The following is a 22,157-nucleotide window of genomic DNA, read 5'->3' as shown; positions in this document are numbered from 1 at the left end:
GAGGAACACACTTGAGGTAGCCAATGGAAAACTACATGTTCCTCCATCCATATGAGATAGAGCAATTTCACAAAACAAACAAATTTTTACAAGCACAGTGGCTTCATCCCTAGGTCATGTGCAACTCATTGATCTGAAAAACTAAAATAACTTTTGAACACTACTTCATGGTTTCTTGGCTGATCTTTGCCCAGATAGGGAGACTAAAGTTCTTCAGGGCGTGTTTGAAGGTGCTGGCACGTGGCAGGCAAAGTTTTCTGCAACTGTGATTTCCTCACAAGTGGGAGCAGGGCTGTGTCAGCACACAGCTAGACAAATTTTTTTGCTTTATGTTCATTTAAAATTGATGTTAGGTCTTGCATTGATGTAACTTGTCACAACAAGGATAAGACTGGCTAAACCCCAGAAAGAATTAGACTAAAAACATTTAGCGGTTTACACAATACAGTGTTACTGCAGGGGATTTGAGCTTAGAGTAGGCTTAATCACAGAGAGGCTGTTAAGGGAGATGAGGCAACACCTTTTTCCCCTGATAGTTTGTGTGTCAGATATTTAAGATATTCAGAGAATAAAGATTTTTGAATCTATACTTCTAAGGCAATAACAGCTGAGGAAAGACAGTAATAGGAAAGAAAACAGCTCCCTGGATTAAAGATAAAATATAACCAGATTCCAGAGAAGAAAACTGCTTAGCTTTTTGTATATAACAAGAAATTCCTAAAACAGGACATCCTTTATTTAACAACCCTCTTTCTCTTCTGGACTATAAAAACATTCCTTTCAGATAATGTTCACAAATATTATGCATCACTTGTGATATTACTCACCTAGTGACCATCAGTTTCTCATGTACTTTTCCTTTCTCTATAATCTCTTATACATCTTTCTCTATTGCAATTGTCACTATTATTTAATTTTTATGATAACAATATTCTGTACCACTTAGAGATTTAGTGTTTTTCAAATAGAAGAAGCCTGGAAACACAATGCCTATATATTTCTGTCTTTGGAAATGAATCTTAACCTACTGTTTGCTCAGTATTGCCATCATATGCTCACAGTATCACAATTTTTTCCCCACTGAAGAGACAGAAAGCAGTCATGAAATCCTATTTCCTCCTTTAATTTAGTGTCCTCCAGCCTTCATTCATTATTGATCTTTATATTCCGTGGTGATGGGCTGAAACAATTGTGTTTGTTGCCTATGGATCCTTTAGGGCTTGTGGATTTCTTAATGTTTTCCTTTCTGTTATTGCATCTTGTCCAGAAAGGGAAAGGGGATGCTGATCTAGGTCCTTAATATGCAGTCCTTAAGAGGAAGGGTTGTTTTGTTTTCCTGTGAGAGTAACTAACACCTAGAAACTTTTACTGTGATAAAAGTTCAGAGGGGACATGCTCTGTTTCACCAAGAGGTAGGGCAGACATGAGCAACTGATTTGATGGTTACCTTACCTACATTCCTAGTGAGAAAAGATAATAAGTGCCTTTCCTCCCACTCTGGAACTTGTACCAAGAAAATTAGGTTGTCTTGTGAGGAGTGAAGGCAAATATTGTCCTATAAAGCAATCATGTTATTGGAAATCTCTTAAGTATTCAGTAAGAGAAGAGGCTGCTTTTTTCCCACTTTGAAAGCTAATTGTTTTCACAAGTAGAGTGGCAGAATGTCCTTGCTGGGAGGATGCTACTGATGCTCCTCTGCTATTATCTACAGGTTGCCAAGTAATTACTTGAATTCAGAAAATTAAACACACCCTCCAGTTATGTCTCCAGTAACAAGTCCTTGATGCACAAAAGGGACCTCTTGTGAAACTGTTCTCATTGTCAACAGTAGAGAAATTGTTCTTTACAATAATGAAAGGATTGCTGTCCACTTCTGATTAGAAGTAATTAATGGAACAGACTGTTGTGCTGTGCAGAATCACTTGGCTTAGCTATTAGAGATGAAATTTGTCAGAAAACTCTCCAGAAGAGCTGTGCAGAAACATCAGATCTGGTTCCTCTCTTAGTCTGCAGGATACCTGAACAGCAATTTGCTGTAATCTGCAGCACAGGCAAGGGGACTGACCATACTGTGACTCCAGGGTGACACTGTTACTCAGTGTATACTGGTGGAGTGTTAATCTCATATTTACTGGCACTTTTCATAGGAGAGCTTCTGTGTTTTGTGAGTTGGAGTTGCTGGTACATTTGCAAGGATTTCCTCACTCTGTTGGGACCAGCAGAGGATTCAGAATAGTAACTGAGAATTGTATTTGCAGTAACAGATGGAAATTGTCTTATATTAATTAGTTTGGTCTGTCCTAGAACTGAGAGACGTGTTATTGTGGATTTCAGTTCTTGCAGAGTTTGATGACTTCCGAAAGGAAGGGGTTTAGGATATGAGTTTTACTGGTCAGACTTGTAGCTTTGGAGCCTGGGAGAAAGAAAAACTTGCTGAGAAACTGTAATCTTGTTTATGTACAAGCAATCTGTCCTGGTTCTTCCTCTAAAGATATGGAAAAAAAAATGTGATGAGTATGAGCAGATTTCCGTCAAAGTTCACTTTCCCCATGGTCCTACGCTGGCTAAAACCCATGGATCTAATAGTGGAATCAATCACTGTATCACGTGAAAATATACAGTGCTGCCTGAACAAACATGTCCTGCTTGGCCCTGCATGATGAATCAACCACATACAGCTCCCCAGAATAGCTCATCCATGTAGAGAGAGATCAATAGCTTGCCAATATTTATACTCCAAAGCATGCCAAGGTAGGGAATAAAGAAATATTTTCCTGCCTTCTAGGGTGAATACTTCTCAGCTTTCAAGCAGGCTTCCCGTCGTGAAGATGACATTGCCATTGTGACCTGTGGGATGAGAGTCCTGTTCCAAGACGGCACTAGCCGGGTGGAGGAGATAAAACTAAGCTATGGAGGAATGGCTCCTACGACTGTCCTGGCACTAAAAACTTGCAAGGAGCTCACTGGCAGGTAGGATTTTTTTTGTCATAGAAAAGCTGTGTAATGGAATGGTTCTGATTTTTTTCCAGGAGCAGTTCAAATACCCTAAATCATCTCTAATAGTACACAGAAGGAGAAAAAGGAAGAAGTGTAGCTATGTTCTGCAGCAGTGTGTGTTTTGTGTGATGCCTTGCTTCCTCCAGTACTCTTTACTCTCAAAGCTTCATATAATTCTCTTGTTCAGAGAGCCACTTTCTTGCCAAATTCACTCATCTGTTCCAGTGGACAGAAGCTAGGTGTGGGCATGACCTACAAAACTGGGTTTACCTCAAACTGGACTGATAAATCTGTGCTGTTATCATTTAATAGCTTTACTGCATCTTTGCAAAAGGTGATATGAGCCCAAGATGAGATCAAAACACACAAATATACTATAAACAGGTAGAACACATGGCTGTTTCTTGAGAGCTTGTGGGAATGGCTTGAAGTTGTCTCAGGAGAGGCTTTGGTTAGACATTAGGAAAAAGGTTCCTCACCCAGAGGTCAGTTGGGCACCACTTCCCAAGGGAAGTGGTCACACACCAAGCCTGAGTTCAAGAAGCACTTGGATGATACTCTCAGGCACATGGTGTGATTCTTGGGGTGTCCTGTGCAAGTCGGACTTCAGTGATCCTTGTGAATCCCCTCCAACTCAGGAGATTCTTTAAGTCAGAAGAGTTGGTCTGCCCTGGTGATGTTTAGGGCTTGACAAGGGCTCTGTGTCACCTTTGTTCCTTTACAGAGACTGGAATGAGAAGCTGCTGCAGGATGCCTGCCACTTACTGGCGGGTGAGATGGATTTGTCTCCCTCTGCGCCCGGTGGGATGGTGGATTTCCGACGCACCCTCACCCTCAGCTTCTTCTTCAAGTTCTACCTGACGGTCCTTCAGAAACTGAGCAAGAGCCTCAATGGCACTGTAAGTGCTGCTAGGGATGGCAGATGTGGAGGAGGGGGACCAACTTGTGCTGTCTTGGTGGGGAAGGCATGGGGAGGGTTCAGATTCGAGCGGAGTTGTACCCAAAAACAAAACCCATGTTTTAATTGCTGCCAGAGCTACTCCTTACCTCCATGTAAGTACACTACATCTTCCCACTTGCTTCCTCGTGGCATCCTCACCTTGTTGTGGAACGATGCTGCTCTGTGGGTTCACAGGATGATTCCTGGACTTCGCCAGTTGGTTGCATTACAACCAGTCTTGTGGGTCTGTGGCTGTTCTTTGCACAGAGCCTGAACCTTGTTTGCCTTTCACTTGAATATGAATTATCTTAACAGGAAGGTGGAGAAGGGAAAAAAATCCTGGGCTACTAGGGAATGTGAGAAAAGAATTGGCAGGGAAGATGATTTTCTTTAATATGTCTCTGGCAGAAAAATCTGTGTGAGCCCATCCCTTCAAACTACGTCAGTGCTACAGAGCTGTTTCACAAAGATCCCATTGCAAATGCCCAGCTCTTCCAAGTAAGTAGCAACTTTTCAAAGTAAGTAGCAGTATCAGCATGATGTAGATTCAAGTTTTTCTGTAGCTCAAACCGTGCTTCTTATCTTCTTGTGTTCCTGAGTATGGTCATTACATAAACTTATATAATCTCATGTGTGAAACCTGGGTTCTGGGCTTCGGTCTCTTCCTCACTTCAGGATACAGTGTTCTTTTCTATCATTGCCCAAGACAATTGCTGATGTGTACAGCTTCACAAAAATCACTTTTCCTACTGCAACCATCTCCATATTCAAACTGAAATTCCTTTTCTGCTTTTTCCAGTTACAGTCTGCCTTTCTTTGAATCTCTCAGTCTTCAGATTCAGCACTTATCTTCTTTTCTATTTCTCTGTTAGTGACCTGTTCTCTTCAGCTTTTAGAGTAGAATCCAATTTCAGAACTTGAACCTTCTATGCAAGCTGTCAAATCAAACCCTTCTCTTCCACAGAAATTTCAAAATCCAAATGCCTTTCACTTCATTCTCTACAGCTCCCTTCTGCAGCCACCTCTTGTGGCACCTTGTTTACCTTCCTTTCCCACAGGAAGGAGCCCCCATCCCATTCCCCATCTCATTAGAATGTTTCACAGTGCCTTTTGTTCTCCCATCAAGGCTTTCAGCCATGTGTTTTACTGCAGGAAGTGCCCAGGGGACAGGCAGTTGAAGATATGGTGGGACGGCCCCTGATGCACGTTTCGGCAGCCAAACAAGCAAGTGGAGAAGCTGTTTACTGTGATGACATCCCTCACTATGAGAACGAGCTGTATCTAACCCTGGTGACCAGCACCAAAGCCCATGCTAAGATCCTGTAAGTGTTGATCCTGAGTTTCAGAAGTATTTCAGTGCCTGGTGGCTTAGAAAACACTGATCTGTCAAGCTGTGAGTGAGAGAACTCCAGTTCATTGCACATTATTACATTCATTGCTCATTATTACACGGAGGCGAGCTGTACGTGTTACAGCTGCCTTCCAAGTCTGTGTCAGTGGGAAAATAAGGGAATTAACAACAAACTTCGTGCTTTGCTGAAGCACACACCCCTCCACCCTAGACACCTTTTTGCATTTCTCATCTCTTATACTCAAGTATGCAGAATTGTAAAGGAGCAGGGTAGAAGAGCACCACAGTGTCTGAAGAGATGTCATTTTAATCACTAAGCAGAGCATACAGCTTGAAAATTCTCTTTCTTATCAGCCTAAAAAGTTGTAACATGCAGTTCTACCAGCACTCCTGCTGGTGAGTCAACTGTGTGCAGTCTGCTGGTTTTTGCCTTGCACAGCCTTCACTGGCTGTGATCAAGCCCTCTGCACAACAGTTGTGTGTAAGTTGGATTCTATACATGTAGAGCTGTTAGTGTTTGGCTGTAGCAAGGTGGGCAGGTCAGTGTTTGGAAGTACAGGTATATCTGAAAACATCTTGTCCACCCAGGGCATGACTGATACCTAATTTATAACAGTAGTGACTAACCAACTCCAAAAAGCCAATCCTGGCAGGCAGTACCATCTAAATTCTCACAGGACTTTTAATGCTGTCATATTGTGGGACTGACTGCCTCCCACAAATCCCAATTTTGTTTACATGGTGGTGGCTCTGCAGGCTCTCCTCTGCCCTCAACTGCTTTGATGTGGGGCACTCCCTATTACGTTGCCTCGTGTCATCCTCAATAGCCTTGCGATGTGCTGCTCATTCCTTAGGCAATACTTCCTGCCTGTTTAGGCTTCCTGCCCAGAGGCTTCCCACAGTGGTCTAACATGGGATGGGCAGCATGGTGGTCATGGATGCAGAGATGTAGTAGTTGACTCCCAGGTTATGAAAGAAATTGCTCTGTCATCATAGTTAAATTTTAGGTGTTGCAATGTGCTCATCGTTGAGTGCTGCAAACACTTAAGAGTTGTTAGTACTACAGTGCAGACGGGGTGACAGAGAAAGCATCAGATCGATGCCTGTGACCACAGTATGCAGCGTTTTCCAGCTCTACACGTTCTCTTGCATTTGCATTGTGCACACATATTTCAAGCCTGTATTATTCTGGAGAGGAAGTAGTAGAACATTTGATTAGAGGACAGAATTATCTCAACCTATGATTTTGGCAGTCAAAATATTGACTCTGAAAACTCCCACTTCACCGAATCAGATTTTGACCACCAATGTAAATCAGACATCATCTGCCTCTGTATTTGTAACGAAGGGGAACTGTCAGGGGACTGTTTCTGAGGCATTAGGGCAGAAGCACGGGAAAGTGAACTTGCCAAAGAAAAGTAGTGTTGTCTTCAGTTCCTGCTCTCTAATAGTTCATGTGGGAAAGTTCATTCACACATTTAATGTCTTTTTTAAAAAAGGCTGTAGCTCACTGGGATGCATAAACAGCTACTTTCAGGCACAGTTTGTGTCGGAGTTTCAGGAATATAAACAAGCTGCTGAAAGAATTGCAGCAATTTATAAAAGACAATAAATCATTCAGTTAGCAAAAACAAAGCCACAGCTTTTCTATTTGCAACTGTTCCCTTGTAAAGCAAGATAATTATATAGCCAATGTACAAAATATTGCAAAAGGAGCATGAAAGTCTTTTGTAATACATATTATACTAAGCCCCTATATAACAATTAAATTATGTTGCTCTTTTATAGTTATTTTGTCACTGAGTTTTAAATCTGTATATGATTAAAGCAGAAAAGAATTTTGATTAGATATCTCCATTCTGTTGCATCCTTTTAAAAATCCCACAGCTTCCTTGTCATCGGTACTCAAGAATTTCTCCCTGACTCACAGACACATCTTCCTCTAGTGGTGAATCCACAGTAGATGATACATGTTTGCACTAAAATTTCATGTTTATGAATAGACAGGGAGGAATCTTGCCTTCACAGAATCATGGCAGCTAAGAAGACAGTGGAGGCATAGTAGTATCACTAACATCAATTTGTCTTTGGCAAAGGGTGTCAGGGGATCTTTAGTACACGTGGCCATTGGGTCAAGTTCAGATATGTTTTAGCTAAAAGATGTATGGTATGATATAGTCCAAAGAAGCAGACTGGTGATCAGACTCACAGTCGGAATTCACATTATCATATACATTCCAAATTATTTTAATCTAGTGTGTTACCCTTTCTACCTTGGTCTCACATAATATTCATGTGGCATAACCAAACTTCAGGGAATCAGCCTGAATATGTATTGGAATCTTGTAAGTGCTGACACAAAGGAAAAAAGAGAAGTAACACTATCTCTCCTCCTTTCTTCAGTTCTGTAGATGCATCTGAAGCTCAGAGTGTTCCTGGGTTTGTGTGTTTTGTCTCTGCCAAGGATGTTCCTGGCAGTAACATCACTGGCATCGCTAATGACGAGACTGTCTTTGCTGAAGATGTGGTATGTGGTTAAAAATAGCCTTTTCAATCATGCAGCTCAGGAGACAAGGTTTCTCATATTGTCCAGTGAAGTCCTGTACCTCATACAGAGATAAATTCTAACTGCATTGGGGTCAGCAGAAATCTTGGTGCCAAATTCAATAAGGCCTGAATCCCTTTGCCCTGTGCCCCTCTCCTTTGTGTTACCTGCATGATTCTTCCCTAAGCTGCAGCCCACTGGAACAGGCTCCCTCATTCAGTTGCTCTCCAAATTTGTTCATGATTGTTTTCCCTGGACTGGTTTTAACTAGACTGTTCCGAACAAACAGATAAAAATCTACACAAAAGGAATAGATTAATGAGCCTCTCAGTTACTGCATATACCCACACCAAATGATGGTGGGTCCTCATCTTGCCTGTAGGTCACTTGTGTTGGTCATATCATTGGCGCAGTCCTTGCAGACACACAGGAACATTCCAGAAGAGCAGCTAAAGCTGTGAAGATTAAGTATGAGGAACTCAAACCTATTGTCACAATTCAGGTGAGCTGGCTCAGTTCTGCATCTGCAGTTGGCTTGGGATCCCCTGATGTCTAGTTCTGTTCTCACACTTGTGATTATTTAACTCTACGTTTTGTTTGTCATGGTGGGTGCAACACGATATGGACAGAAAGAATAATGTGTGTATTTAAATATAAAGAAGACACATATTCGATGTCCTACTGATTTAGAGAACATTAAGTTGTTCTGTGTAATTTTAAAGCTGAAACAAGTAAACCAAACTCGGGTAGATATATTGTGCTTAGCACAAATTTGTTTGAATTAACAAGGTTAATGGGATTTACGTTCTTACCCACAGCTGCTTGCTTTTAATATTCTCCAGCCCTGCTGGCTTCACTGATATCCATTCATTCTTCACTCCTTCATTTATAGCAGTCAATAATAGGGTGTGAAAATGTCTTTTCTAGTCCTGTCACTGCACTGCTTCTGTGAGATTTCTGTAGATCACTTGTCTAGTTTCTAAGCTTATGAAATTAATTTTCAGTTCATTCCCCACTGCGAACATTTCCACTGACTTTATGGACACAGCCCTTAAATGGCTTTTCTCAAAATTGAAGAAATTCCTGTCAACAACTTGTGATAATTTCGTGCTTTTTTTTTAACTAGAAAATTCATTGACAAGATTTCCTTATGAGAGAATAAAGGCAAATTATAATATCTATACATATCTATATCTATTCATATCTAGAAATGGTAAAAATAAGTATGAAACCATTCTTATTGTGGACCAATTAGAACCACTGGGATTATAATTAAGTTTTTTTATTAGTTAGTACTTCATACCCTGTGTTTTGTAATATGAATTGTATTCATGCAAATACAAAGAGTCTGTGCATTGTCTTGTACAGACATTGGTACTGCCATCTGAGGACAGAGATTTTGGGTTGTTTGTATGATTTGTGGATTCACAAACAATGTGTGAGAACTTTTTCTTTTTTGAGGCTTCCAGTTGTTTATTCAACCAGGGAAGATAAGAGTGGAGCCAAAAATGCGCTGATTTTTTTTGTTCTGTTTTGTTGTTTAATCAATCTGTGGGGTTTTTTCATTATGGAAGGCTTCAGCTTTGGCAAAAGAAAAATGCCTTTGTAAAACATCCCCAAGAAAGATTATTGTATATTATCTCAGAAGTGAACTATTTCTGCAGAAGTTCTCATCTTATCTGAGAAATTTAGTTTTCCCTTTCTGACTCTTTTTTTTCTTTCTTGTTTCTTTTTTTTCCTTATTTGCCTTTCCCCTGCCTTTTGGGTCACGTACTCAATATGAGTTGTAAGTTATAGCTCCTATGGCTGCAGACCTTTAGGTACTGTGTCTGTAATGTAAAATGGGTCATGAGGAGCAATCTAAGATTGTTCAGTTATGGTATTCATTGTGAAATTGCCGTGTTGCCAAAAGTTATTTTGAACTGCTTTTAGTCAAGTCTCTTGACTATTCTGATAAGTTCTTGGATATTTCTTCTTCAGTCAGAGGAAGTTTGATTTCACTCCTCTTACACTAAAATGTCATTGTGTCATTCTGTATCCTAGGAAGCTATTGAGAAACAATCCTTTCAAAAGTCTATAAAGAGGATTAATAAGGGAGATGTGAAGAAAGGATTTGAAGAATCTGATCACATTTTGGAAGGTGAGAATAAGCATTAATACTTCTTTTAAAATAGGATAGTTTGTGTCAAAAGAAGTCTACAGATGATACTGAAAAGAAGGCTTGCAGGACTAAATTAATTTTATATAGAGTTTCAATCTCACATACAAATAGCTCATGCAAGATTTAATCCAGTTTCAAACAGACTTGGATGCTCCAATCTGTGCCCCTGTAAACACTCTCTTCCAATGTAAGGACACATTTTTCTTAAGCAAATACTCTACAAAGTGATTTTTTTGTTTCTGAACTGTTTCCATACAGGAGCTTTTTCCTGTCCAGACATAGTCTGGTCTAAATCTTACAGACAGCCAGTTAACCTGGTATACAACTGTGTTTTACAAAAATGGGACTTGCCTGTGGCTGTCGGTATCGTGAAGAACATGACACTGCTCTGTAGCGCTTTCTTGCCGCTGATTGTTGATCTGTCTTTGAGGACAGGGTTTTTTTGGTCTGCACCTGGTTTTGCTTAGTTGGAGTCTTCCAGGCACATTGTAGAGACATGGGTAAACATAGAAATTATCAGGAGGTAAAGATTTAAAATCTCTATCAGTTAAGAGGGGAGAGTGACAGAGTTGTGAACTGAAGTAGTCTCTTGGAGCCATGTCATTGCTTGTATGTGTTTGTATCACCAATGAATAGCTCCTGACAGGAAGAGTCTCCAACATCAGACTTTTGGAAAACTATGTGCTTTTTGATGGTGTTCTTATTGAGGGTGTTGTACACCTTTTACAGCTCTGAGAGGAAAGCTAAATCAGTTAAAGACACAAAGCCTGGTGTGAAGGGATTATTCTGGAAGATCACAGCGAAATATGCCCCCCTTACCTTCCACTGGGAAAGTGGGGAGTTATTTAAGTGAATCACCCAATTTTCAGGTCTGTCCTTTGCTGTATTTTGCATTACTAAGACTCCTCTTCTGCAGTCAGCCAAGCTTCAAAGGTGCTGGCACTTCCAAGGTGTCATAAGCTGTTGTTAAGTTTCTTCTAGTATACTTTACCATAGAAAATAAAAACACCATGCCAGAAAAGCCAGAAAAGCCAGAAATTGTTCTGAGCTAAAAGAATAGTTCTTTTGAAAGGCTATAATACTGTGTGAATTCCATATCCCTCGAGAAGACAAGGGAAAGGTCCCTGTTACATACCAGAGTAGGTGTTGTCTCAGACAAATGTGCATTTCTCACCTAGTGAAGGCAGCTATTTTGTTTCTTCTGAATTTTAAACAAAAAGAAGATAGAAACAGGATTGTGAGAACTGCTCTGAATATTAATTCTGATGCCAGCTGAATACAGCAGGGCCATGACTGAGAAAGGAGGTTGATTCTGACATTTAGTGGTGTGTAGCATGACTAGATATTGCACCCTCAGCACTGCCAGGTAATATGTCCTGGGAAAGAGCCCCATGCAGTGATTCCCAGTGAGATTATCTTCAGGCATTTTGGGTTTCTATTTTTGTTCCTCTATTTCAAAGTCTATAACCTTGTATTTGATCTGCTCAGCTAGACTGTACTTGATTTATTTTTATCCTTAATCTCAGTGCTGTTATCAGGCAGCCTTGAAATGCCACCCACTTGTGTTTTAAATGAAGATTTCTAGAAAGTTGATGTGTCTATGGTTGGGGTTTTTTTTATTTGATTGTGGATTGTTTTGTTTTGTTTGTTTGTTGGCTTGGTTTTGTTTGGGGGGAGGGTAAAATTTTTTATTTTTTTTTAGTTTTCCATTTTGATTTTTAAATATAAAACCAGAATTGCCAGTTTTAGAGCTACTGGTATCCAGTGCTGGGCAGTGCAACAGATTGTCACTTGGCACATGTCAAAAAGGCAGTAGATTGCAGACAGCACATGATGGGAGACACCTTGTAACACCAGGGATGCCCTATCTTTGGGGCATTTCTTTCAATTTTCTAGGAGAGATGTACCTTGGTGGCCAGGAGCATTTCTATCTGGAAACTCACTGTACTCTGGCTGTGCCAAAGGGAGAAGATGGTGAGATGGAACTCTTTGTGTCAACTCAAAACCCAACGAAGACGCAGGTACTGTCTCATTAACCTGCTACCTAAAAGGCACTTGTTTCTCAGTTTCAGACTAGATAAATGGTGGGGTTTTAGTTGCTCCTATCTTTTTCTTCAATTAAAAAAACACCATATAGGCTCAGAGTTTGGAATAGCCTCATATCATGCCAGTCTCTTCCTGACTGGTGCATGCTGCAGCACTGTGCCTTCCCACCTCAGGGATGAAATGCTGGGCTTATTGGTTCCAATTGCATCAAATCCAAGTACTGGACCATAGGACCTGGAATGAAACAGAATATTGACACCGTTGAAATGGTTTCAGAAAGGCAAAGTGTTGGTATCTAGTTCTTAACGCCAGCTCAGCTCCCTACATGTTCTGCTATTCTGTTTTTCTTTAGGAGTTTACTGCTAATGCGTTGGGAGTCCCTTCAAATCGCATTGTGGTTCGAGTGAAAAGAATGGGAGGAGGATTTGGAGGAAAAGAGACTAGGAATACTATTTTGACAACTGTAGTGGCTGTTGCAGCCTTTAAGTAAGTTTGGGTGGGGGGACAGGGCTTTTTTCTTTCAGATTGTCCCAACCTGCCTCTTCCTGGAGCACCATTTATACTGAAGCACCTTCAAGACTCTTCATGTCTTCTACAGTTTATAGCAAGACTGATAATTCCCAATGGTGGTGTCTAATGGGCTCTTAGCTGGTAGGAGGGATTGAACCTACTCAGGGGGGATAAGCTCATGTGGGCATGTCAGCTTTTAATAGGAAAGGGGAAAACTCCCTTACTCTGCTATTCCTTTGGTGATCTCTGAAAACTCTTGTGTCTCAAATTATCTGTCTCTCCCCTTCACTTCATCCCAAACAATTTCAAAATCCAGCAATAGCCATGTTTATTGCTTTGTATAATAGTGGTATGAGAATCTCTTCCATGTTCAAAACTCTACTACACCACCCTTTCACCAATGTTTCTCTGCTCTTCTGCAAACTCCTTCTTTGGATTTTTCCCTGGGAAAGGTGGCAGGCCTTGGAACCCCCTCTTTTCAGATGCCTAAAAGCTCAGGGAATAAACCTAGACTGTAACCATTTGTGAAGCATAGATTGGAAATGTGTTTCTGGTTTCTGGAGTTTGGTCTGAGCTCATCTTTAACTGTGCAAGTTTCTGTGGTTGTGAGTGAACAGGGTCTCTGAGATGACATATGTGCACTCCCTGTGGGGCTGCTCTTCCCAGTATGGCCCTTGCAGGTGACAATGAACCCTGCTGGCAATGCTAGAGGGATCTTGTAACACAGCAGCAGTTTTGACAAAATACCTTTTGAAGAGAATAGCCAAAATGAAGCTCTGTACTTCTGTTCTGAGCAAACCACCTGCTTTCCCTAATTAATCAGTAATATATTTGTATTTTTTCTTTCCTTTATCTCTGCCAGCCAAACCATTGTTTGATATCCTGGAGGTTACAAAATAACATCTATGACATTCCCGAGAGGCGCTGGGAAGGCAAAATTGTTAGAATTGTTAGAAAATAAAGAGCAACTCCCACTCTCCTTATTGTTTTCCTCCTCGGATAATAAATAAGCAAACATAAAACAAGGTCACACTGAAGGCTAGTTAGTACTTTACTTCACATTATTGTATAATTCCTATGGCATTGTCTTTTTCAAAGCCAAAAGAGTGTCTTGAGAAATAGTCTGGAATACAGTGATTGCTCAGTTATTAGCATCTGTCTCTGTAAGAAATTATCCTTCTTTTAAATAGAAGAGTGTTTGCAAGAGGTTTCATGAGCGGATTCCGACTTCTGAGATCTTAATTTTAGGAGTTTTTATACCCAGTCTTGCCATTTTCTTAAGAGGAAGATACATAAACCAAGCAGTTCACCCTTAACTCTCCATTGCCACTCTGGAAAGACAAAGAGGAGAGTTTTGTTCTGTAGGAATTGTACCGTGCATTTCAGGCTTTGCCTAATAAATGTACCCTTTGACAGAACTGGCCGCGCAGTGAGGTGCATGCTGGATCGAGATGAGGACATGCTGATAAGTGGTGGGAGACACCCCTTCCTGGGGAGGTACAAGGTATGCACACATATGAAAAGAATGCATGTTGTCTCAGTGCTGTCCCCTGAAACATCAGAGATTAGTAAGATATTGTGAAAAAAGTAGCTGTTGTGGTTCTTTCACTTCTGATCTCCCCTGCTGCAAGTGGGTCAGGTCAGGTGTGTTACAGCATTTTTCCTGTCAAAGTCTTGCAAAAGTTGTTTTGACCTGTGACTTTCACCCTTCTTGTGACCTTGGCATAAATAACTCTCTCTTCCTTGCAAACAAGACTTTGCCCCTGTTGACAAAGTTACATTGCTCATAGGTGCCCCTCCATTCCTTTACAGTATCATGTAATGATTTGCTCTGTTAGCTTCCTTTCCTCTTCAATTCCCATCCAACTGCTGCTGCTTTTCAAAACAAAAAGTTGTTAAGGAAGTTATGGCTGTGACAAGAGGCCAACCCTTAATTTAGAAGAGTTCTCCGGGGCAAGATTAAGATACATGCATGGGCCCTTTGCTGGGGAACTTCCTCAGTTGCTGCCTGTGCTTGTCCTGTGCTCCATCAGGGACAGGCAGCCTTTGGCCTATATGAGGTCCATTCAGTTTTTGGAGGGAAGTATGAAACGGAACATTTCATAGAAAGTTGATTACTTAGGAGACTCTCTTGACAGGTTGGTTTCATGAAGAATGGGAAAGTCAAGAGTCTGGAGGTGTCATACTACAGCAATGGGGGCAACTCTGTAGACCTCTCTCATGGTGTAAGTAAAATTTTCAGATGGTAACTAGGCAGAAGGCATTACTCTGTGCAGCCTTTTGCTTTGACTTCAGAGAGTTGTTGTCTACAGCACTGCTTGCACATGCTGCTCTCTGATATGATGAAAACAGACTTTGATGGGGGTTTGGAGCTTCTACAATGGCTTTCTGAGCCAACTGACCTGCCTTGACATGTGCCACATAATTCTTATTGATGCTGAATAACTTGGATTGAGTAAAAGAGTCAAGAATGTTTGCTTTGCATTACAGAGGGCTGGGATGATGCACAGTGCAAGATGATTGATAGTTCCCCAGCTTTGGGGAAAGATAATTCCTTGGAATAAGAAACATCCCAGCCAATGGGTTAATCAGGGAACAGTGCCTAAATCAGCAAGCTTGGTAACAACTGGCTAAAGCTGACACTGGGTTCACAAGAACTAAGGACAAAAATGGGCCTGAGTTCTGAGTTTGTCTCCAAGAACTTTTGTGCTGATGAGTAAAAATTCTCCTTTTCTGCTGTGTTGTGCATGACCAAGTCAATAGCCTAGTGTCAGTCATGTTTATTCTAGCTCACTTTCTCTAGCCCACTGAGCCTTTGGAAATTTCTGCAAAAATGAATCCATTTCAATAGGACAGAACTGCAAGAGCTGTCTAGCAGAGCCACATTCGATGTGGCTGTTGCTGTGCAGAGCAGAATAACAGTCCTTGCATAAGCTGAGGGCTTGGTGGAGAGTACATCTATGTGAATTGTCTATTTGACTGTGTCTGAATCAGGGGACTGGAAAGTGCTCCATGTTGAAATAAGGTTGGAATGTGTATAAACTCCTCTCTGTGCTGCTGCTGGAAGGGAAATATGGGAACACAAGCCAGAAAGAAGCTCTGCCCTTTCTCAGTGTGGAAAAAATCTTGCTGTTTAGATGTAGCTATTGAAAACCTTTATTTCAAATGGCTGCCCTTACCGCCATAGCCCAGCTGATGAGTCAGTTGATATCAGAAAGACTTCTTTTCCAATAACAGATTACTCAGTATAATTAAAAGAAAATTCTGTTTCTTCCAGATGGGTAATGGCATTCAGTTGCAGCCAAGGACCAAAAAACGACTTTGGAGCTCAATCTGTCCCAGAGTCATAGGTGTCAACAGAGAACTGCCTTGTCCTTCAGGAGGATACCACTTGACACTCCATTGCACATGGGAGGCAGTGTTGGCTGCACTTCAATGCTTTTCCAGCTGTGTTGACTGCAGAACTGCAGGGTGCAAGAGAGAGTGCTGGTTGTTGTAAATTAGCTTCAGAGCTTTCCAGTCTGGTTTTGGCAGCTAGTGAGCAGTCTGATTCATGTAAAATGTGTCACCTCCATTCCTTTTTTTCCCCAGGTTATGGACAGAGCCCTGTTACATTTGGATAACTCCTACAACATCCCCAATGTCAGCAGTGTGGGCATTGTTTGCAAGACCAACTTGCCTTCCAACACAGCCTTCCGTGGTTTTGGAGGGCCCCAAGGAATGATGATTGCTGAGTGCTGGATGAGCGACCTTGCTCGGAAGTGTAACCTGCCACCTGAGGAGGTACAGATCCATTGACATGTTTCAGTGTGGTGCTGCCTTTGAATAAGCTCTGAGAACTGGACACAGCCACATAATATTCTTAAGCACAAGAACTTTTGCTTCATTTTTGCCAAGCTCTTAGAAGGATTTCAGACTATTTTGTATGACAGACACATTATAGAATGGATTATCTCCTGCTTAGTTAAATTCCTTGGTAGCCTCAATTGTGTAATATCTGCTTAAGGGTAGATATTAAAAAATAAAAGTCCAAAAGCAGCAGATACCTCAGTCTTACTAACAATGTGCTTAAATCCTGATCTTTCTGAAATTTCCCAGCCTAAAATGTCTTAGTTTCCATTTTCTTATAAGTAGATATATGCCTGTTAATTCTGTTGTTCTGTAGAATAATCAGAGAAGTAAAACTAGGAACCAACATGCCTTTGATCTCCTCCATTAAAAAGACCTTTCCTGAAGCACTAAGCTTGACAAGTCCCTTGTATGTTCTTTGGGAAGGTGCGGAAGCTCAATCTCTATAACGAAGGAGACACAACTCATTTTAACCAGAAGCTGGAGGGATTTACTCTACGAAGATGCTGGGATGAATGTTTGTCAAGCTCTAGCTATCATGCCAGGAAGAAACTAATCGAAGAATTCAACAAGTAGGTGTTCTGGAGCTGTCTTGTTGTGCACCTGTTGCCTACTAATTTCTGAAGTTCTCTTAGCAACTCGAGTGATGTGAAGTCAGACCTTATATTTGCCGAGTAACTTCCTAAAGTTTCTCTTTTTGAAATTCCTTTGTGCTTGCTCACTGTTGGAGGACACATCTATCAGTGAGCTGGTGGCATAAATAAGACAGGAATCAGACCCGGCATGACATGATTTTGTAAGGGAAATGTAGCGAAGGAGGGGGGCTCTGTTAAGTCCAGCTAGGATTTTCACAGGACTATCAAGGCAGTTTGTTTAGACTTTCCCCTGATCTATAGTTTTTTTAGTTGGCTTGTACATACAACCAAATAGTTAATAGTCCAGACAACTGCTTCTATAATGCATAGGGGAAGCATCTTCAGTTTGAATTTCTTCTTGTTGTGTCCCATAAAGAAAGCCATTCATTAATACAAATTCCTGATTCACTCAGTCCATATTGCATTCAGGTATATTCTACTTTGATAAGTAAGCTTTTGGAGGGAAGTACAGTATTGAGTTGTGATAAAAACCTCATTACATATGAATAATTTTCTTTCCTTTCAGCCAGAATCGCTGGAAGAAGAGAGGGATGTGCATCATTCCTACCAAATTTGGCATCAGTTTCACTGTCCCGTTTCTGAACCAGGTCTGTAAGTGTAATTCATCTTTTCACTAGAGATGATGGATTTATGCTGCCTCTCCCAGGCCATCCTCCATTTGTACTGAACTGGAGCTTCTTGGAAAAGTAGTAAATTAGTTAAGAAAGAGCACACATTTCTCAAGCCAAAATGTGCAACACAACAATTACCAGTTTATATTGTCCAAAAGACACCCCAATGTAGCTCTGTTTTCATGATATCCTGGTAATTTCCCTGCCTTCCCTCTTCTTCAGTAGTTGAAGCACTCCTGTGTTTGACTTGACTTGATGGACTGTCAGTGGTGTTAGGAAGCTCAGGTGAAGGGAGCATCTGTGTTTCACAGGGGCAGATTTGGGTTATTTCATCTGCTTTCTGAGATGAAAATATTGACTGAGGTTTGTTATGTCTGTCACTGGAACTCCTGGAGAGCTGGCAAGCCTAAACCAAACTCACCTCAAGTGGCTTCATTTATACCAAAGAACAGCCTTAGCCCAGTTCCGAACGAATTCTCTCTGTAGTCTGCTAAATACTTCACTATTTAATTTATGATGATTAATATTTCATTTTATAGGCTGGAGCTCTGGTCCATGTGTATACAGATGGCTCTGTGTTACTTACACATGGAGGGACTGAGATGGGTCAAGGACTTCACACCAAAATGATTCAGGTTTGGACTTAACCAAATGAGACATCTTTTCAGGAAAATTATGTTCTCCCTAGACCCTATTGCCTCAGGCATCTTGACACCTCCTCTGTGTGCATGCATAGGGTAACAAATCATAACTAATTCCTCTTCATTGTTTCAGCAGCAGTGCTAGATTTCCAAACTGTTATTGCAATTGAGTATGAGAGTTGGATTCTTCACCATCTTAACTCTTATTAGGTACATAATGCAGGTTATGCTTACAGTGTAGCTTCTCTGGCAATTTCCTTTCACCCCATGAAAATAAGGTTTACATATATTTTATACAAAACCTGTTTGTATTGCAAACATATTTATCTGCATATGCTAGTTAAAGAGGCCTAAGGGAGCAACACTGCTTTGGCAGGGAAATGAAAGGGAAATCTAATGGGCTCTTGATCCTCTGTTTCTTATAACTGTGGAGAGAAGAACTTAGTCTCACAGAAGTGAATGTCTGCCATCGTGGCAAAAGTGTAAATGCTCACACCCATTCAGTCTGTGAAATGCAAACTGAACAATGTTAACAATGGCGAGCTCTCAGTCACCAAACCAACTGAGCTTTCAGGAAAAATTAAATTTATGATGAGAGAGAGGTTGCAGTGTGGGTCCTGGCATTGTAAGCAATCAATGGTAATGTTCGTGTATAAGAAGCGCTGCTTACCAAGTGTTTACCTTTGTTCTGCAGGTTGCCAGCAGGTCCCTGGGAATCCCCACCTCCAAAATTTTCATCAGTGAGACCAGCACAAACACTGTCCCAAACACCTCCCCGACAGCTGCATCCGTCAGCGCGGACATCAATGGAATGGCCGTCCATGTATGGAGGCTGAGTTATTCAAAGTTACAAACTGCAGCTCCAGAGTGTGAAAAGTTGATGTATATTTATCTGTTGCTTAAGGAAAATGACCATCCAAAGGCAATCCCGGTCTAAGGATGCTCCATAACTTTTTTACCTGATATGACATTAGATTATGAATGACCATATGTTTTTTTTAAGGTGTTCAAAACTGTCTTTCAGTCCTTTGGTAGTTCTAAAAACATAATGTTTGAGATTGCTCAAACAGAACAGAGCAGCCATTGAAACAGTCAGCTTCTTAGTAATTAATGCAGCCTTACCTATAACTACCTATATATATATACAGGTAGGTAGTTATATATATATATATATATACACCAATCTATGACAACTATATTTTGCTGCATGTATTAATAGCAGCTGGTTTGTGACCTGTGCTCCAGAACTAAAGACCTTTAGGTGTTGATATGCTCATAGCAAACATTCTGCTGTAGCAATGGCATGGTTATGACTGTCTGCCACAGTGGAGTTACCAATGCATGTATTTGCTTGGTATGTGACTTCTCCATTATGGAGGAATTTAGTACTGGTCATTCTTATTTTTAAAGAAAAGGGGAAATGTAACCTCTAAAGCAAAATGATCAGACTGTTTTTATTCTCTGCACAGCTTGTCTGAGTAGGTTGAATTTTGGCAAGAATTTTTTTGGTGTTACAGGATTCTCTTGTAAGGTATGCTAAGATGTCCTGCACTTGGTATAGAGAAAGTTAATGTATAAATGGGTGGACTTATGATATTTTGTGTCATGGACAAGAAAGTTCTGGGATGGATTTGGTATTCTTTTCTGCCATCTCCTTCAAAATCCCTTTCAGCCAGCATTGATTCCTCTAGAGCAAGACATCTGTTAGTGAACTTTATTCCTTTTTATGATATGCCTCAGTTGTAAAGGCAATATTGATTTAAATAGAAGGTTCTTTGAAGCTCCTATAGGGCTCTTAATACTATAAGTTGGCTTTTCAAGTATTAATATACTTATTCTCTATTTGTTTCTAGAATGCCTGTCAGACTATCTTAAAAAGACTGGAGCCAATCAAACAGTCTAATCCCAAAGGATCCTGGGAAGACTGGGTAAGCTGTTTGTATTTGTCATGAGCCAAGTGGACATCGTCAGAGATTGTTTTAATTGGTAAACCCTGTGTGCAGGTGTGTCCTTCAGGTTTTCTGCGTCTTGCTAGCATAGACCTGAACAAAGACAGCTAACCAGAAACCTGGCAGGGGTTTCCAAGTAATCAAAGCTTGCCAGAGGTCATTCCCAAAACATCAGCTATGACTTTAATACTGAGATTTCTCCAAATTCTGGGACCTGCCTATGATGTACTTCATCAAATAAAAGTTCTGATTGGTTATATATATCTTTCTAGTCAGGCTATAGTCTTGGACAGAAGGAAACCTGATTTTTAATGAAGAGATTCTGTGTCAAAGATGACTCTTTGTTGAGCTGCCATTCACCCCCTGTAGTGCTCCTTGGATGCAAATCTCTGTACCCTCAATGAGAAGAGATTGGTGGGCTGTAATGCTCTTGGGCTGTTTTCAGATCTAAGCTCTGCTCTTCATCAGAAGAGTTTTGACTTTGGGATTTGGAAGTCAGGATAGAATTTCCCTTAGCCTCACTGAAGTCAAGGTGACCTGTCAATTCAACCTTTTGTCTCTGAGGCTAAAGGTTTAACCTGTAAGTGAGAGCTGAACAAGCAAAAGCAAGTCTTATCCTCTCTCACTGGTCAAGTTCTGCCCTTGGTAGCTGCTGACAGGGCTGTTTGAGGAAGCAGCTGCAATCACGATGTTTTTCTTGGCAGTGCTGGTGTTGAGTAGCGTGACAGTTGTCTGTCACTGGACACCTTCTACTTGAGGTCTCCTGGAAATGTTTTTGGGCAGCTGTTTTGCAGGGACTGGTTGTACAATTACTGTTTTCAAACTGTTTTTCACTTTGCCAGATTATAGCTGCCTACGAGAGCTGTATTAGCCTGTCGGCCACAGGGTTTTACAGGTGAGTGAAAATTCACACTGCAGAGGCACAGCTCTTACCCAATTGCATGGATTGCATCCAGGGGAATTCTGGGAGGATTTACAGCCCCTCTTCCCCTGTTGCTGCTCTAACTTAGGGTTGCATTCCCTGTCCTACCTAGAAATATTAAGCTGAGGTTGACATTCTCCTGGCTGGGGAGAAATCAAAGCTTTGCCTGGGGCTCTGCCCTGTGTCTGCCTTGTGACTTAGTGTTGCACTAGAACTGCCATACAGGATAAGAAGGGGGGAAGGGTTTTACTTGAGGATAGTTGGCTGGAGTGGTATCCTGATTTTTGTGGAATGAGCAGATACCAGTGTTTCCAATTTCATTCTCCTTCTTCAAACTCTTATTGGTTCCTATGCAGTTCTGAAATGAGGGACTTCTCTTAGTCAGCTTTACTGCTGGAAAAAAACAGAGATCCATCACCTTTAAAGCAGAGGGGTTGACAAAAATAACTAAACATAGTTTTGAGAAGAACATATTTAGGACTAAAATACACTATGAGCTCATTTCTGTTGCATCTCTGAAATGTGTTTTTTCTCTTAATCAAGTGACTTGTCAGTATTTTAATAAACCAGTTTTCAGATAAAGTCTAAGTTTGCCATGAACTGTGCTTAAAATAATTACTTAGTCTAATCCAGTTTCTGGTTCAGCTTTTTTATGCTCTTAATGACCTTTAAGAAATGTTCAACTCTGCACTGAAAGCAAAGGTTTTGCTACAGCATTGGTGAGAATGTGTTTATAATAGCCATCAAAAACCCCAAGATTCACGGGAAAATAAAGATGGCTCAAATAGTTTGATAGTTTTGATCAGGTTTTGGAATACAAAGCAGCTTTAGCAGGTTTCTATTTATAGTTGTTTACACATTTCATTTCTGCATGGGCTTGCTGCAAGGAGTGAAACAAAAGTGAATAAGGATTTTGATAAGTTGCGATGTGGTTGTATTTGTTTTGTTCATTGAATGAAATGTGGTTTTGTTTCTCTTT

The 22,157-nt window shown here is 40.8% G+C and overlaps 1 protein-coding gene across 3 annotated transcripts in view; it reads left to right on the top strand.

Moving 5' to 3' along the window:
- The window catches only part of XDH (xanthine dehydrogenase), a 54,187-nt gene that overhangs the window by 23,942 nt on the left and 8,088 nt on the right, over positions 1-22,157 (top strand). For 2 of the 3 annotated variants that reach the window (XM_027911183.1, XM_027911169.1), the window contains 18 exons: positions 2,786-2,970; positions 3,722-3,896; positions 4,343-4,435; positions 5,090-5,259; positions 7,692-7,815; positions 8,216-8,335; positions 9,877-9,973; positions 11,891-12,015; positions 12,393-12,526; positions 13,967-14,054; positions 14,689-14,775; positions 16,142-16,333; positions 16,826-16,971; positions 17,561-17,642; positions 18,206-18,301; positions 19,002-19,130; positions 20,161-20,235; positions 21,099-21,151. In XM_027911183.1, the coding sequence (XP_027766984.1) occupies positions 2,786-2,970; positions 3,722-3,896; positions 4,343-4,435; positions 5,090-5,259; positions 7,692-7,815; positions 8,216-8,335; positions 9,877-9,973; positions 11,891-12,015; positions 12,393-12,526; positions 13,967-14,054; positions 14,689-14,775; positions 16,142-16,333; positions 16,826-16,971; positions 17,561-17,642; positions 18,206-18,301; positions 19,002-19,130; positions 20,161-20,235; positions 21,099-21,151 (2,171 nt within the window). The remainder of the gene's footprint in view (positions 1-2,785; positions 2,971-3,721; positions 3,897-4,342; positions 4,436-5,089; positions 5,260-7,691; positions 7,816-8,215; positions 8,336-9,876; positions 9,974-11,890; positions 12,016-12,392; positions 12,527-13,966; positions 14,055-14,688; positions 14,776-16,141; positions 16,334-16,825; positions 16,972-17,560; positions 17,643-18,205; positions 18,302-19,001; positions 19,131-20,160; positions 20,236-21,098; positions 21,152-22,157) is intronic. The other variant, XM_027911177.1, reaches the window with a different exon arrangement.

Source organism: Empidonax traillii, unplaced genomic scaffold, assembly GCF_003031625.1.
Source record: "Empidonax traillii isolate 1590-97213 ecotype Southwest subspecies unplaced genomic scaffold, ASM303162v1 scaffold31:size1920502, whole genome shotgun sequence".
Taxonomy (NCBI): Eukaryota; Metazoa; Chordata; class Aves; order Passeriformes; family Tyrannidae; genus Empidonax; species Empidonax traillii.
Note: the sequence above shows the minus strand (reverse complement) of the source record. Positions and strands in the feature narration are given on the sequence as shown.